The sequence below is a fragment of the Jaculus jaculus genome, chromosome 15 (genome assembly GCF_020740685.1).
Source record: "Jaculus jaculus isolate mJacJac1 chromosome 15, mJacJac1.mat.Y.cur, whole genome shotgun sequence".
Lineage (NCBI taxonomy): Eukaryota > Metazoa > Chordata > Mammalia > Rodentia > Dipodidae > Jaculus > Jaculus jaculus.
The window spans coordinates 34,578,932-34,594,285 of record NC_059116.1 but is presented as its reverse complement, the minus strand read 5'-3'; the positions used below and the strand labels follow the sequence as shown (position 1 = coordinate 34,594,285).

Here is a 15,354-nt window from a genome sequence, read left to right as displayed (position 1 = left end):
TCAGTACAGGGACCCAGGTAGGCCAGTTTCTGACCCTTAACTTCCTGGCATAAACTCAGGCAACATGGCCCTAGAATCCTGCCCTACCAGTGGGGCCCATGCCTGTGTGTCCGATCTGGGACCTGCCTTTTTGAAGGATACACCCACAGGCTTTCTAGCCGCAAGGCGGTGTCTTCAACCAAAGTCCACAGGGAGATGAAAGAAGCCAGAAGCCACTGCTGCTTCTGAGCCTCACTGGCAGACTGCCCGCTACAGCATACCATGGCAGACCCGTGGAGCTTGATCGGCTGCCCATGACCCCTTGAACTCATGGCCATGAATCAGGCAGTACGAGGTCATTGGGCTTAGCTGATCTGGAAGGCCCACGAGCCAGCATTGTGAACCCACCAAAGCAAATACAGGCTCCCACGATGTGAGCCACCTACCAGTTGGTGGATGCTGTCAATGGCCCGGTTGTACTTGTCACACAGCCTCTGCATGCTCTCAAAGCTGAAAGTGAAGGAGAGGGGCTGTCACTGAGCTGGGATGTGCCTGCCTCACAGACACATGGAGCTGGGCAAATTGCTGCCCCACTGGAAGCCTCCAGGCAGGGAAAGGACTACAGCACAGCTGCACCCACTAGCCACCATTCACACAAGGAACTTCATACACAGTATTAAGAAAGAGTAGGCAGGGCATGGAGAGATGGCTCAGCAGTTAAAGGTACCTGCTTGCAAAGCCTGCAGGCCTGGGTTCAAGTACCCAGAACCTACATAAAGCCAGATGCACAAAATGATGTATGCATCTGGAATTCATTTGCAAAGGCAAGAGACCTTGCTGCACCTATACATACTCTGCCTCTTTTTCTCTCCCTCTCTCTCAAATAAATAAATAAAGGGTAGAACAAGGTCTTGCTCCAAATCTGACAGAAGCCCACTCAGGACTTCCTGCATGGGAGCTCTAGGAGCTACCCCCCTTTCCACCTCAGAACTGTATGGCAGCTGTCAATTTTCAGCCCATCTGGGGTACAGAACCTGTAACTTCCAGAGAGCCCACAGAAATGGGGCCAGGCAGCCGGGCGTGGTGGCACACATCTTTAATCCCAGCACTTAGGAGGCAGAGGTAAGAGGATGGCTATGAGTTCAAAGCTACCCTGAGGCAAAAAGCAAAACAAACAAACAAAAAAAGAAATGGGGCCAGGTCCACTAGGGTGGCTTCCCAAAAGATCAGGCAATGGGCAGTTTCAGCAACAGCTGGCAGAGGCAGAAGTTCCATGGGCATGGGTGTTGCTCCATACTCTACATGCCCAAGATGGCCCCAAAAGTCCACAGTACCTAGAGGGAACCCTATGCCTATGGAAGGTGGGATGCTGGAGCTCTCCCCAACCCTGCCCTACCTACACACAGGGTATGTGAGGGTGGGAACCAGATGAAGACTTCCTCACACACTAACAGGGCATCCCAAGCAGTCCACAAACTCCACCCATATTGCTTCCTATTCTGGCCCATGTCTAGGTGCACCTGACACCTTCCACATCCAGCAGCCACAGGACAGAAACCTGGCTTACTTCAATAGCAGGCATCACAGAGTCACAGAACATCACTTGGGCCTGGAGGCCCACTTAACAGCAGTCTCAGCTACTTGGGTGGCTAATCATGTCAGCCCAGGAAATGTAGCAAGACCTACCCCCTCAAAAAATGGAGAACTTAGCCATTGCCTAGCACGTGCAAGACCCTGGGCTCCTCGGCACTGCAAAAGTAAACTCCTTTATCGTTGGGGAGCTTCTGGGCTATGAGTACATGGGGTGCTGGCAAGGTGGCCACCCCACTCCATAGGGATACCTTGGACTTTCCCCAGATCATGTCCTCAGGCCCTGATCACCTGACTGTCCATCTGAGTCCCTATCACTTTATCATATACCAGGAAGGTGTGTTTTCCTTGGCAGATCCTGGGAGATGAGTTCACCTGGCCCCCACCACTGTGTACCTAGGAGCTTACAGAACAGGATAGCACCACCCAACCCTGTGTACCTCCTTGTCCCAGGACCATGGCTCTGTCAGAAATGCGCACCTCTCCATTCCCCTTGCTCACACTCCAAGTGCTGGTTATGGGTAGAAGGGACTGAAGCTGGGTACAAGCCCATGTCACTGAGGTTGACCAATGTCATAGTCTAACAGGGAGGTCAGAGATCAGGAAAACACAGCAGTCACCAAGTCTTGAGGCACCTCAGTGCCACTCTATGCCTGATTGTAGTGAGCTGCCAAGCTGTAGCTTCAGCGGCAACCCCAGACCTGTGTGTGTCTACTACAGGCCAGAGCTGAAGTATGCAGGGAGGGCCTGGGCCAGCCTTTCTTAAAGAAAAACTAAGTCCCAGCAGACATTCCTGAGATACCATCCGTCTTTCACCCACCATCCCAGAGCAAAAGCATGGGACCCAGGATCCAATGGCCATGATTAGAGCCCAGCCAAGGTACACAGAGCAGACTTGGGGCAAACTGACTATGGTAGGCAGTGGCCGCTATAAAAAGACCACTGGCGAGGCATGGTGGCGCACACCTTTAGTCCCAGCACTAGGAAGGTAGAGATAGGAGAATCACTGTGAGTTCTAGGGTACCCTGAGACTACATAGTGAATTCCAGGTCAGTATGGGCTAAAGTGAGACCTTGACTGGGGGTTGAGGGGCCTGGAGAGATGGCTTAGCAGATAAGGCATTTGCCTGCAAAGCCAAAGGACCCAGGTTCTATTCCCCAGGACCCATGTTAGCCAGATGCACAGTGTTGCATGCATCTGGAGTTTGTCTGCAGAGGCTGGAGACCCTGGTACACCATTTTCTTTCTCTCTCCCCCCCCCACGCTTTCTGTCAAATAAATAAATAAATATTTTTTTTAAAAAACTGGGCTGGAGAGATGGCTTAGCATTTAAGCACTTGCCTGTGAAGCCTAAGGACCCTGGTTCAAGGCTCGATTCCCCAGGATCCACATAAGCCAGACACACAAGGGGGGGGATACATACATCTGGAGTTCGTTTGTAGTGGCTGGAGGCCCTGGCCCACCCATTTCCTATCTATCTGCCTCTTTCTCTGTCTGTCACTCTCAAATAAATAAAACACTACTGCTCCCTTACCCCTCATTAACTACACACACACACACACACACACACACACACACACACACACACACACACACACTGATTCAAATCTCGCCAATGTAGAGTTCTCAATGACATCATCCCAGATAGCCAGCTCTATGAACACTTCCTGCCAAGACAGCTTTACAAAGGTCACAGCCAGCTCCACAAGGAGGGGTGCTGCCAGCATGAGCCACTCAAGGAATTGGTCCTATACTGCACGTAGATCTGCTTACCTTTTGGTATCATAGTCAATCAGGACATAATTCTCCATGGCCAGCTTAAGATCCGGGATCTCCTCGCAGACCCACCTGTAAGGGAACAAGACTGCTAGTGACATTGGCTATTCGGGCCCTATCACTCTGAGTGCTCAAGTACAAACTCAATTCCAAATGTGGGTGAGCAGGCGGCCATGAATGTGAACATCCCTGCTGAGTCCAAGAGGAGGTTGCTGAAAACGAGATTTATTTACTTTTTATTTCTGAAACATATCTTATTTATTTACAGAGAGAAAGGGAGGAAGGAAAACTAGGCATACCAGGGCCTCTAGGTGCTGCTAGATACATGAACTATTTTGTGCAACTGGCTTTCTAGCTTTATGTGAGTATTAGAGATTTGAACCTGGGCCAAACCCAGGCTAGCAGATATTACAAGCAAGTGCCTTTAATGGCAGAGCCATTTCCTCACCCCTCAGATTTATTAATATATTTATTTTTGTTTTCTCGAGGTAGGATCTCACTCTATCCCAGGCTGACCTAGAATTTACTATGTGGTATTAGGGTGGCCTCAAACTTACAGCAATCTTCCTACCTCTGTCTCCCAAGTGCTGGGATTAAAGGCGTGGTGGCACATGCTTTGCTCTAGACCAGGCTGACCTAGAATTCACCATGTAGTCTCAGGGTGGCCTCAAACTCTCGGTGATCCTCCTCCCTCTACCTCCCGAGTGCAGGGATTAAAGGCGTGTGCTAACGTGTCTGGCTCAGATTTATTTATTTATTTTTTATTTTTTTTTGTTTATTTTTATTTATTTGAGAGTGACAGAGAGAGAAAGAGGCAGATAGATAGAGAGAATGGGCGTGCCAGGGCCTCCAGCCACTGCAAACGAACTCCAGACACATGCACCCCCTTGTGCATCTAGCTAATGTGGGTCCTGGAGAATCGAGCTTCGAACCAGGGTCCTTAGGCTTCACAGGCAAGCGCTTAACCGCTAAGCCATCTCTCAAACCCAGATTTTTTTTTTTAATTAATTTATTTATTTGAGAGCGACAGACATAGAGAGAAAGACAGATAGAGGGAGAGAGAGAGAATGGGCGCACCAGGGCTTCCAGACTCTGCAAACGAACTCCAGACACATGCACCCCCTTGTGCATCTGGCTAATGTGGGACCTGGGGAACCGAGCCTCGAACCGGGGTCCTTAGGCTTCTCAGGCAAGCACTTAACCGCTAAGCCATCTCTCCAGCCTTATTTATTTTTTAATATTTTATTTCTTTATTTGAGAAAGAGGCAGACACAGAGCGAATGGGCACGCCAGGGCCTCCAGCCACTGCAGACAAACTTCAGATACATGCAGCACCACCTTGTGCATTTGGCTTACATGGGTACTGGAGGATCAAACCTGGGTCCTTAGGTTTCACAGGCAAACCCCTTAACTACTAAGCCATCTCTCCAGCCCCCTCCCAACAGATTGATTGATTGGTTTTATGCAACAGAGTGAGAGATAGAGAGAATTGGCACACCAGGGCCTCAGGCCACCATAATTGCACTCCAGACGGTGGCGCACTTGCAACCTTGCATCATCTTGTGCATCTTACGTAGGACCTGGAAAGTCAAACATGGGTTCTTAGGCTTCACAAGCAAGCACCTTAACCGCTAAGCCATCTCTCCAGCCCCCAATTTCTTTTATTATTATTATTTTATTATTTTTTTGGTTATTCGAGGTAGGGTCTCACTTTAGATCAGGCTAACCTGGAACTCATTATGTATGTAGTCTCAGAGTGGCCTGCCTCCTGAATGCTGGAATTAAAGGCATGTGCCACTATACCCAGCTCCCTTGAAACTTTTTTCTTCTGGTTTTTTAGAGGTAGGGTCTCACTCTAGCCCAGGCTGACCTGGAATTCACTATGTAGTCTCAGGGTGGCCTTGAACTCATAGCAATCCTCCTAACTCTGCCTCCTAAACGCTGGAATTAAAGGCATGTGCCAGCACGCCCAACCCCCGATTTATTTTTGATTAGCTGATTTATTCATTTCCTTGTATTTGTGTGTGTGCATGTGTGTGTGTATATGTGTGCACGCATGTGCGTCTGCATGCACACTTATTCAGGCCCTCCTCAAGCCCGGTCGCCTCACTGTATAACCCTCTCTGTTTCACAGCAATGCTCTTTAATTTACCCACCAGCAGTGGCCAAACCATGCTTGTTGAGGTTCTAGAACACAGGCTCTGGCCCTGAAAACTCTGGTGATATGATTATGTCAATGCTGTGGCAACAACTGGTTCCCACCCCAGAGGGGCATTGTGACTGGGCTGAGGCCATCTGGCTCAGCATCAAGGTCATGCCATCCTTGCCTACCCTGCCCAGCACAGGGTGGAATTCTCTCAGCTGCCAGGGGTACAAAGTACAAGAGGCCTAAGGCAGAGAAGAAGGCAGAAATATCCCCATAGCCATCCCTGAGGCTAACTCCATCCTTAATCAATCAGTCTCCAAGGCCTATTCATTCTCTCCCTAGCCATCTGCAGTCCTCCCCTCCTCTCCCCTGGGAAAGGGGTGAAGGGGGTTCAGCTAAGGCCATCTGGCTCTTCTTTGCAGAAAGGGTCTCACTATGGAGCCACGGCTGGCTTGGGATTCTGCCTCCGCCTCAAGTGATGGAGTGAGAATCTGGTTCTAAGTTCTAGATTCCTGTGTAGTAGCTCTGCTCTAATCTGGCCAGAGCTTTTCTCCTGCTAGTCTATTCATGCCACTCATTTCCAGCAGCCTCAGAGATACAGGCACATGCTGCTGTGCAGCAGGGTTTTGCTACAGGTAAAGGTTCATCCCATAGGCAGATAGATGCCCTAGTGTTCTGTGCCTTGATGGGCAGCATGGCGGGGGTGGAGAAAGGGCAGGCCTCTGTACATCAGAGTCTCACAGTCCATACCAATGGGAAATCGGCAGCCTTTCTCCTGGTTCACATCTCCACCACGACTCCTCTCTGCACACCGTTCTCTGCCTAAACCCACATGGCTGCCAGGGACACCCTAGGCTGGGATGAGGCTAAAATCCAAAGAGTGGGAATAGATGGAAATGGGGGAGGAGGGGAACACTCAAGACCTCACAACTTGTGATGGAGAGATGCCTTAGCAGTTAAGGTGCTTGCCTGCGAAGCCTAAGGACCCATGTTTGACTCTCCAGATCCCATGTAAGTCAGATGCACAAGGTGACACAAGCATGCAAGTTCGCACAGGCATATAAGATGGTGTACTAGTCTGGAGTTCAACTGCTATGGATTGAGGCCCTGGCTCACTAATTCTTTCTCTCATTAAAAAAAATAAAAATAAAAACAACCTAGTCAGGTTTAAGGCATGGTGTGAGACCCCTACCTCAAAAAATAAAAAAATAGCCGGGCGTGGTGGCACACGCCTTTAATCCCAGCACTCAGGAGGCAGAGGTAGGAGGATCGCCATGAGTTTGAGGCCACCCTAAGACTACGTAGTGAATTCCAGGTCAGCCTGGGCCAGAGTGAGACCCTACCTCGAAAAACCAAAAATAAAATAAAATAAAAATAAAAATAAAACAATAAAAAAAGCTGGGCATGGTGGTACACACCTTTAATCCCAGCACTTGGGAGGCAGAGGTAGGATCACCATGAGTTTGAAGCCACCCTAAAACTATAGAGTGAATTCCAGGTCAGCATGGGCTAAAGTGAGACCCTACCTCGAAAAAGCAAAACAAATGAACAAACATGGTAGTGTACACCTTTAGTCCCAGCACTCAGGAGGAAGAGGAAGGACTGCAGAGAGTTCAAGGCCAGCGACTACATAGTGAATTCCAGGTCAGCCTGGGCTACAGCAAGACAAACAAAAAAAATGGGCTGGAGAGATGGCTTGCCTGCAAAGCCAAAGGACCCAGGACCCACATAAACCAGAAGAACAAGGTGGTGCATGTGTCTGGAGTTCATCTACAGTGGCTGGATGCCCTGGTGCACCCATTCTCTCTCTTCCTCTCTCCCAAATTAACAAATAAAATATTTTAATTTAAAAAATACCCCCCCAAAAAGAAGAAAAAGATCTCACAACTCGAGGTCTCCAACTCATAGAAAGGTGGAGCTGAGAAGCAGACACTGAGTAAAAGGCTGGGTACAGTTCAGTAGAAAGCCCATGCCTAGCAAAAGCCAGACCTGGGATTCCATCCCTGGCACAGCAGTGGACAAGAAAGAAAATAAAAACTGGGGTTTTCTCTAACAAGTCCTATAAATAGTGCATGCACAGTGGAAGGCAGAACCATTAATGAGGGATGAGCCAGTGCTTACTATACACTGTGTTTCCATCCTGTCCTGCTACCTCTTCTGTGGGCTCCCTGGGCCACAACCAAAGAGGAGCCTACACTCACACATCACTCACCGAATGGTCTCGATGATCTCATGAGCAGCATCATGATGTTTGTCCTGAAAAAGAAAGAACATCAAGTGAGTCCAGGGACCTCAGTGACATCTCCCTCTCTCATTCTGTGATGCAGTATAGACACCCACCAACAGCACCTGCTACCTCCTTGGACCCTAAAGGGGCACTGACCCAACACCTTCCTAGAAGTGGTGGTGACCCAGAGCTATAGCCTGGCTACAGCTCTGCTTCCAGCAAACAACCATCATAGCCACTGGTGAACACATGAGCATGGCCATGTATGCGACTAAACCCTGCCCCCAAATGACCACTCATACCCAGATCTCAAGTCATGAAACATAAACAGAAAATGGGCTGGACAGATGGCTTAGCTGTTAAGAAACTTTCCTGTGAACCCTAAGGACCTAAGTTCAATTCCCCAGAAACCACGTAAGCTAGATGCACAAGGTGGTGCATGCATCTGCAGTTCATTTGCAGTGGCTAGAGGCCCTGGTGCACCCATTCTCTTTCTTTCTAATAAATAAAGAAAAGGGGCTGGAGAGGGGCTAGAGAGATGGCTTAGTAGTTAAGGTACTTGCCTGTGAAGCCTAAGAACCCAAATTCACTCCCCAGTACCCACTTAAACCAGATGCACAAGGTGGCACATTCATCTAGAGTTCATTTGCAGTGGCTAGAGGTCCTGACACACCCACTCTCTATCTGGATTTCTCTCTCTCAAATAAATAAAATATTTTATTTTGAGAAAGAGAGAAAGAGGCAGAGAGAAAAAAATGGAAGCACCAGGACCTTCAGCCTGCTATGAACCAACTCCAGATGCATGCACCCCCTTGTGGTACATGTGTGACATTGCGTGCTTGCATCACTGCATCTGGCTATGTGGGACCTGGAGATTTGAACATGAATATTCAGGCTTCACAGGCAAGTACCGTAATTGCTAAGCTGTCTCTCCAGCCCTAAATAGAATAATTTTTAAAAAATAAAACACGCTCTCCCCTTTGTGAGTCCATACATAGTGCAACTATGTTTTTCTATTGTGTGTATTTGCTAATTTTTATTCTAGTTTTTCGTTAAATAAATTTGATTTTCTTTTCTGTAATTCAGGGTTTTCTCACTTTTTTGTACCTTTTAAGTTAGTGTCTTTTTGATATGCATAATTGTTTATATCAAAATTTGTGTTCGGTGCATACGTTTCCCCTTATTAATCAGTTAGAATTATTTGAATATCAGCCTTATTGTGAAGATAAGAATTCCAGAAAAGAAAGGTAACATCAGGGTAATTTGAAGCAGCTCTAAGATAGTCTTGTTCTCACTCCCTCATTTGCTTACTCTTCCATGTAAGTCATACCTTCAGGCTTGTTCTTTGAAAGGTTAGGTTAGGGAGTAAACTGATTTATATAAATACTGAACAAAAATCAACACCCCCCCTTCCTTTTAAATGTCTTGGACAAATCACATGCTTAAAATTTGTTCTTATATTTATTGGTTTTGCAAAGAAAGCATCCTTATATACAGTATTTGTAATTAAAGCAAATAATTTGTTTAAAAAGGCAGTTTGCAAAAAAAATGTTTTTGGTCTTTTATAATTCTCATTAAAAGATTATCTGGCAAATTAAAAATAAAATAAAATAAAACAAATGAGCCGGGTTTGGTGGCGAATACCTTTAATCCCAGAGCTTGGGAGGCAGAGGTAGGAGGACCACCATGAGTTTGAGGCCACCCTGAGACTATATAGTGAATTCCAGGTCAGCCTGAGCTAAAGTGAGACCCTATCTCAAAACAACAACAAAAAAAAAAAAAAAGAAAAAGAAAAAAAAAAAGAAAAGAAAAGAAAAAGGGCTGGGGAGCTGGCTCAGTAGTTAAAGCATTTGCTTACAGGGCCTAACAGCCTAGGTTTGATTTGCCAGTACCCACACAAAGCCAAATGTACACAGTGGCATATACATCTAGGACTGATCTGTAGCAGCTAGAGGCCCTGGCACACTCATTCATATATTCTCATATTCTCTCTCTCTCTCTCCCCCTCTCCCTGGCTCTTGGTATATCTCTTTGCTTGCAACTAAGAGAATTTTTTTTTAAAGAAAAAAAAAAAAAAAAAAACGGCCAGGTGTGGTGGTGCATGTCTTTAACCCTTGCAGTGAGTTTGAGGTCAGCCTGAGACTATAGTGAATTCCAGGTTCTGCCTGGGCTAGAACAAGACCCTACCTCCAAACACCAACCCCCAAATGGAAAAAATGAATAGCATGGTTAAGACTTGGCATGGGATGAGAGAGATGGCTCAATGGTCAAGGTGCTTGCCTACAAAGCCTAAAGGACGTGGGTTCAATTTCCCAGTACCCACATAAAGCCAGATGCACAAGGTAACATGCATCTGGAGTTCATTTGCAGTAGCTAGAGGCCCTGGTGTGCCTATTTTCTTTCTCTTTGTCTCTCTCAAATAAATAAACAAATAAAATAAAAGATTTGGCATGTACATACACATATAACTGTTACAACCCAACACCAGTCACATGCAGCACTTTTTTGCACCTGGCTTTATGTGGGTACTGAGGAACTGAACCCAATCAGCGGGCTTTACAAGCAAACACTTTTGACCATTGAGCCATCTCCCAGCTCTCCTGTTGTTTCTATGTTGAGGTTTCACTATGTTGTCTTCCTACCCCCTTGAAAGTTGCTGAGACTACAAGTATGTGCCTCCATGCCCAGCTAAGAGTGCAATCTATTTTTTTTTTTCCAAGTAGGGTCTTACTCTAGCCCAGGCTGACCTGGAATTCACTATGCAGTCTCAAATCAGGGTAGTCTCGAACTCACAGCAATGCTCCTACCTCTGCCTCCCTAGTGCTGGGATTAAAGGCGTGCACCACCACACGCCAGGTCAAGAGCACATTTTTAACTTGACCCTGGACTCAAAGTCTACGCAGGGCCCTGGGACCTGGCCCAGCTCCAGGTAGCTAGTTTACAGCACAGCACATACCAGATGCCCTGCTTACTGGTAGTGACCTTCCTCAGGAAGGAGTTGGATATGGAGTAGCTAGAGAGACAGGGGCAGAAAGCTGGGCAGGTTGGTCTCTAAGGTCTTCAGGAAGGAACTGTTGCTACTATCAAAGTGACACATATGACACAGTGACCCCAGGCTCACCACCAGAGCACTTCCTTACTGCCAGCCACTCCACCCTGCAGGTGTGAGCAAAGAAAGGCAAGATCAAAACACAGGTTCACACTGCCCAAGGTTCTCACACCAGGCAGTAGCATACTCCACCCTGAGTTCTGTAACACCTGGGCATACAAGGGGGCATCCACAACTCCTACCCACTTCCTACCTAAGCCACATGCTTGTCCTTAATAACTTAAGTGTTCCCCCAGTTTACTTCATGTCATCCCATCCCAGGATGAACAACAAATGCCTCAGCAGGGTCCTGAGACCCATGATCTGGTCCCACCCACATGCAAACATCACCCATCATAAACAGGAGCTAGGCTCTGACACATACACCCAGCATGGAGGAACCTGGGCGGGGGGACATTATGCTCAGTGAGAGAACCAGGCACAAAAAAGCCATACAGGCTGGGTTTGGTGGTGTATGCCTTTAATCCCAGAGGCCAAGGTGGAGGACTGCTGTGAGTTCAAGGCCAGCCTAAGATATATAGTCAATTCCCGGTCAGCCTGGGCTCATGTGAGACCCTACCTTGAAAAACAACAACAAAATACACACACACACACACACACACACACACACACACACACATATATTTCATCACTTTTATTTGAGAGAGAGAAAGAGGCAGTTAAGAAAGAATTAGAGAATGGGTGTGCCAGGGACTGTAGCCACTGCAAATGAATTCTAGGTGCATGTACCACCTTGTATGATGCACACCTTTTATTATATTTTTACTTATTTTGGTTTTTCGAGGTAGGTTCTCACTGTAGCCCAGGCTGACCTGGAATTCACTATGTAGTCTCAGGGTGGCCTCTAACTCACAGTGCTCCTACCTCTGCTTCCTGAGTGCTGGGATTAAAGGTGTGTGCCACCATGCTTGGCATTTTGTTTGTTTGTTTGTTTGTGATGTACACCTTTAATGCCAGCACTCAGGAGGCAGAAGTTAAGAGAATCATTGTGAGTTTGAGGCCACCCTGAAACTACACAGTGAATTCCAGGTCAGCCTGGGCTATACAGTGAGAACCTACCTCAAAAACAAAATTTGGGCTGGAGAGATGGCTTAGTGGTTAAGCGCTTGCCTGTGAAACCTAAGGACCCCGGTTTGAGGCTCGGTTTACCAGGACCCACGTTAGCCAGATGCACAAGGGGGGTGCACGTGTCTGGAGTTTGTTTGCAGTGGCTGGCAGCCCTGGTGCGCCCATTTTCTCTCTCTCTCTCTCTCTCTCTCTCTCTCTCTACCTCTTTCTCTGTTACTCTCAAATAAATAAAAATGAACAAAAAAATTAAAAAGGCTACATAGTGGGGGACACTATGACAGGATATGTCCAGAACAGATAATCTAGAGACAGGAAGTACGTTCATGTGTGCTGGTGAGGGAAGAGGTTATTAAGTCATTGAATCAGGACTTTCTTTGGGAAGATGAATGTTCTGAAATCAAACAGTATGTGACTTTTATCTCAAGAAAACTTTCTGGTGGTAGTGGTGGGTTTTGTGGTGCGGGAGATAAAGTCAGGCCCTTCCACATGCTAGGTAGGTGCTCACTACAGCCTAGTTCAAGTCGAAGCTATTTGAGAAAGGTAAATAAGAAGGGAAGGAAAAAGAAAGGAAGGCAGAGAGAGATTGAGAGGGAAGGGAGGCCAGCCAGCTGACTGCTGCCAGATCCTGACTCTACCCAACCTACCACCCCTTGCTCACACTGCACTGGCTGGGACTCCCACTCCCAGTCTCCTGCTGTAAGAGACCATACACCCCTGCACAGATCATCAGGACCAACAGGATGGCCCTGTGGTCACTAACTTGCCCTTCATGCCTGCAGGTTAAACCTGATGGCAGAACACAAATGTGCTCATACTTCAGCCCCACAGCTCCAACACTCTCACTGCACAACTGTCCCATGTTTGAATCAGGGGCCACAACACACCTAGCAAATGGCTCCTGCTCAGGCAGGAATCAGCACACAGAACTAGCCAAGTTTTTGACCAAGTGCTACCTGGTGGTGCCTATGGGGTTGCTCCAAAAACCAGGACAACAATCTCAAATCACAATACAAGGCAGCTACTTGTACCTCTGAATTACAAACAACAGCCCAAGGCATCTTTCTTGGCCTCCACAGCACTGACACCCAAGGTACAGTGCACTCTGTATGGGGGCAGGCAGTGCCAAACAGGTGTGTCTAGCAGCATCACTGATCTGCCCTCTCCCCAGTCATGACACCACAAAGGTCCCCAGATATCACGTATCCCCTAAGAGAACTACTGGCTACCTTTTCCAGAGAGGCAGAACAGACTGATTGATGTTTCCTGTGCACCAAGGTGCCTGTTTGAAAAGTCTGAGGGCCAGAGTTCAATTCTCCAACCACCCAGCAGTGCATACATCTGGTGTCATTTTCAATGGCAAGAGACCCTGACACACTCATACACATACATACAAATAAATAATTTTAAACTTTTTTATTTTTTGCAAGAAAGAGATTGGGAAATGGCTCAGTGGCTAAAGTGCTTGCCTGCAAAGCCTAAGGGCCCTAGTCCGATTCCCCAGTACCCATGTAAAGCCAGTAGCACATGCAACTGAAGTTCATTTGCAGAAGCCCTGGCACATGTCCATTCATTCTTTATCTGCCTCTTTCTCACTCTCTCAAATAAATAAATAAATAAATGGTATTTAAAAATCTACTTAGGGAGCATAGCGTGGTGGCACACATCTTTAATCCCAGCATTTAGGAGGCTGAAGCAGAAGGATCACTGTGAGTTCAAAGCCAGCCTGAGACTAATTCCACTTCAGCTTGGGCTAGAGCAAGATCCTACCTTGAAAAACCAAAAAAAAAAAAAAACAAAAAAACAAAACCCTACTTAGGGGTTGGAGAAATGGCTCAACGGTTAAAGGTGTTGGCTTGCAAAGCCTGATGGCCTGGGCTCAATTCCCCAGTACCCAAGAAAAGCCAGATGTACAAAGTAGCACATGCATCTGGAGTTCGTGTGTAGAGGCAGGAAGCCCTGGTATACCATACTTACTCTGTCTGTCCCTTCCTCTCTCTCAAATAAAAATTTGCTTGGTTTTTTCATGGTAGGATCTCACTCTAGCCCAGGCTAACCTGGAATTCATTATGTAGTCTCAGGTTGGCCTCGAACTCACGAAGATCCTCCTACCTCAGCCTCCTAAGTGCTGGGATTAAAGGTATGTACCACCATGCCCAGCTTAAATTGATTATGCCGGGAAAGGTAGCACATGTTTTTTTTTTAATTTTTATTAGCATTTTCCATGATTATAAAAAAATATCCCATGGAAATTCCCTCCCTCCCCCCACACACACTTTCCCCTTTGAAATTCCATTCTCCATCATATTACCTTCCCATCTCAATCATTGTACTTACATATATACAATATCAACCTATTAAGTACCCTCCTCCCTTCCTGCTCTTCCCTTTATGTCTCCTTTTTAACTTACTGGCCTCTGCTACTAAGTATTTTCCTTCTCATGCAGAAGCCCAATCATCTGTAGCTAGGATCCACATATGAGAGAGAACATATGGCGCTTGGCTTTCTGGGCCTGGGTTACCTCACTTAGTATAATCCTTTCCAGGTCCATCCATTTTTCTGCAAATTTCATAACTTCATTTTTCTTTACTGCTGAGTAGAACTCCATTGTATAAATGTGCCACATCTTCATTATCCACTCATTAGTTGAGGGACATCTAGGCTGGTTCCATTTCCCAGCTCTTATAAATTGAGCAGCAATAAACATGGTTGAGCACATACTTCTAAGGAAATGAGATGATTCCTTTGGATATATGCCTAGGAGTGCTATAGCTGGGTCATATGGTAGATCAATCTTTAGCTGTTTTAGGAACCGCCACACTGATTTCCACAATGGCTGGACCAGATTGCATTCCCCACCAGCAGTATAGAAGGGTTCCTCTTTTTCCACATCCCCACCAACATTTATGATCATTTGTTTTCATGATGGTGGCCAATCTGACGGGAGTGAGATGGAATCTCAATGTAGTTTTAATCTGCATTTCCCTGATGACTAGTGATGTAGAACATTTTTTTAGATGCTTATATGCCATTCATATTTCTTCCTTTGAGACTGCTCTATTTAGCTCCATAGCCCATTTTTTGATTGGCTTGTTTGATTCCTTATTATTTAACTTTTTGAGTTCTTTGTATATCCTAGATATTAATCCTCTATCAGATATATAGCTGGCGAAGATTTTTTCCCATTCTGTAGGTTGCCTCTTTGCTTTTTTCACTGTGTCCTTTGCAGGGTAGCACATGTCTTTAATGATGGCACTTGAGAGGCAGAGGTAGGTGGATCACCATGAGTTCAAGGGCACCCTGAGACTACATAGTGAATTCCAGGTCAGCATGGAATAAAGAAACCATACCTTGAAAAACCAAACTGGGTATGGTGACACACGCCTTTAATCCCAAGCACTTGGCAGGCAGAGGTAGGATCATTGTGAGTTTAAGGCCAGCCTGAGACTACATAGTGAATTC

The 15,354-nt window shown here is 46.5% G+C and overlaps 1 protein-coding gene across 4 annotated transcripts in view; it reads right to left on the bottom strand.

Annotated features, from left to right (window-relative positions):
* Positions 1-15,354, bottom strand: part of Dot1l (DOT1 like histone lysine methyltransferase) — a 51,281-nt gene that overhangs the window by 31,526 nt on the left and 4,401 nt on the right. For 3 of the 4 annotated variants that reach the window (XM_004654911.3, XM_045134892.1, XM_045134890.1), the window contains exons 2-4: positions 7,703-7,746; positions 3,342-3,416; positions 426-489 (exon numbers count right to left, since the gene is read on the bottom strand). In XM_004654911.3, the coding sequence (XP_004654968.1) occupies positions 426-489; positions 3,342-3,416; positions 7,703-7,746 (183 nt within the window). Of the gene's footprint in view, positions 1-425; positions 490-3,341; positions 3,417-7,702; positions 7,747-15,354 lie in introns of those variants that run through there. The other variant, XM_045134891.1, reaches the window with a different exon arrangement.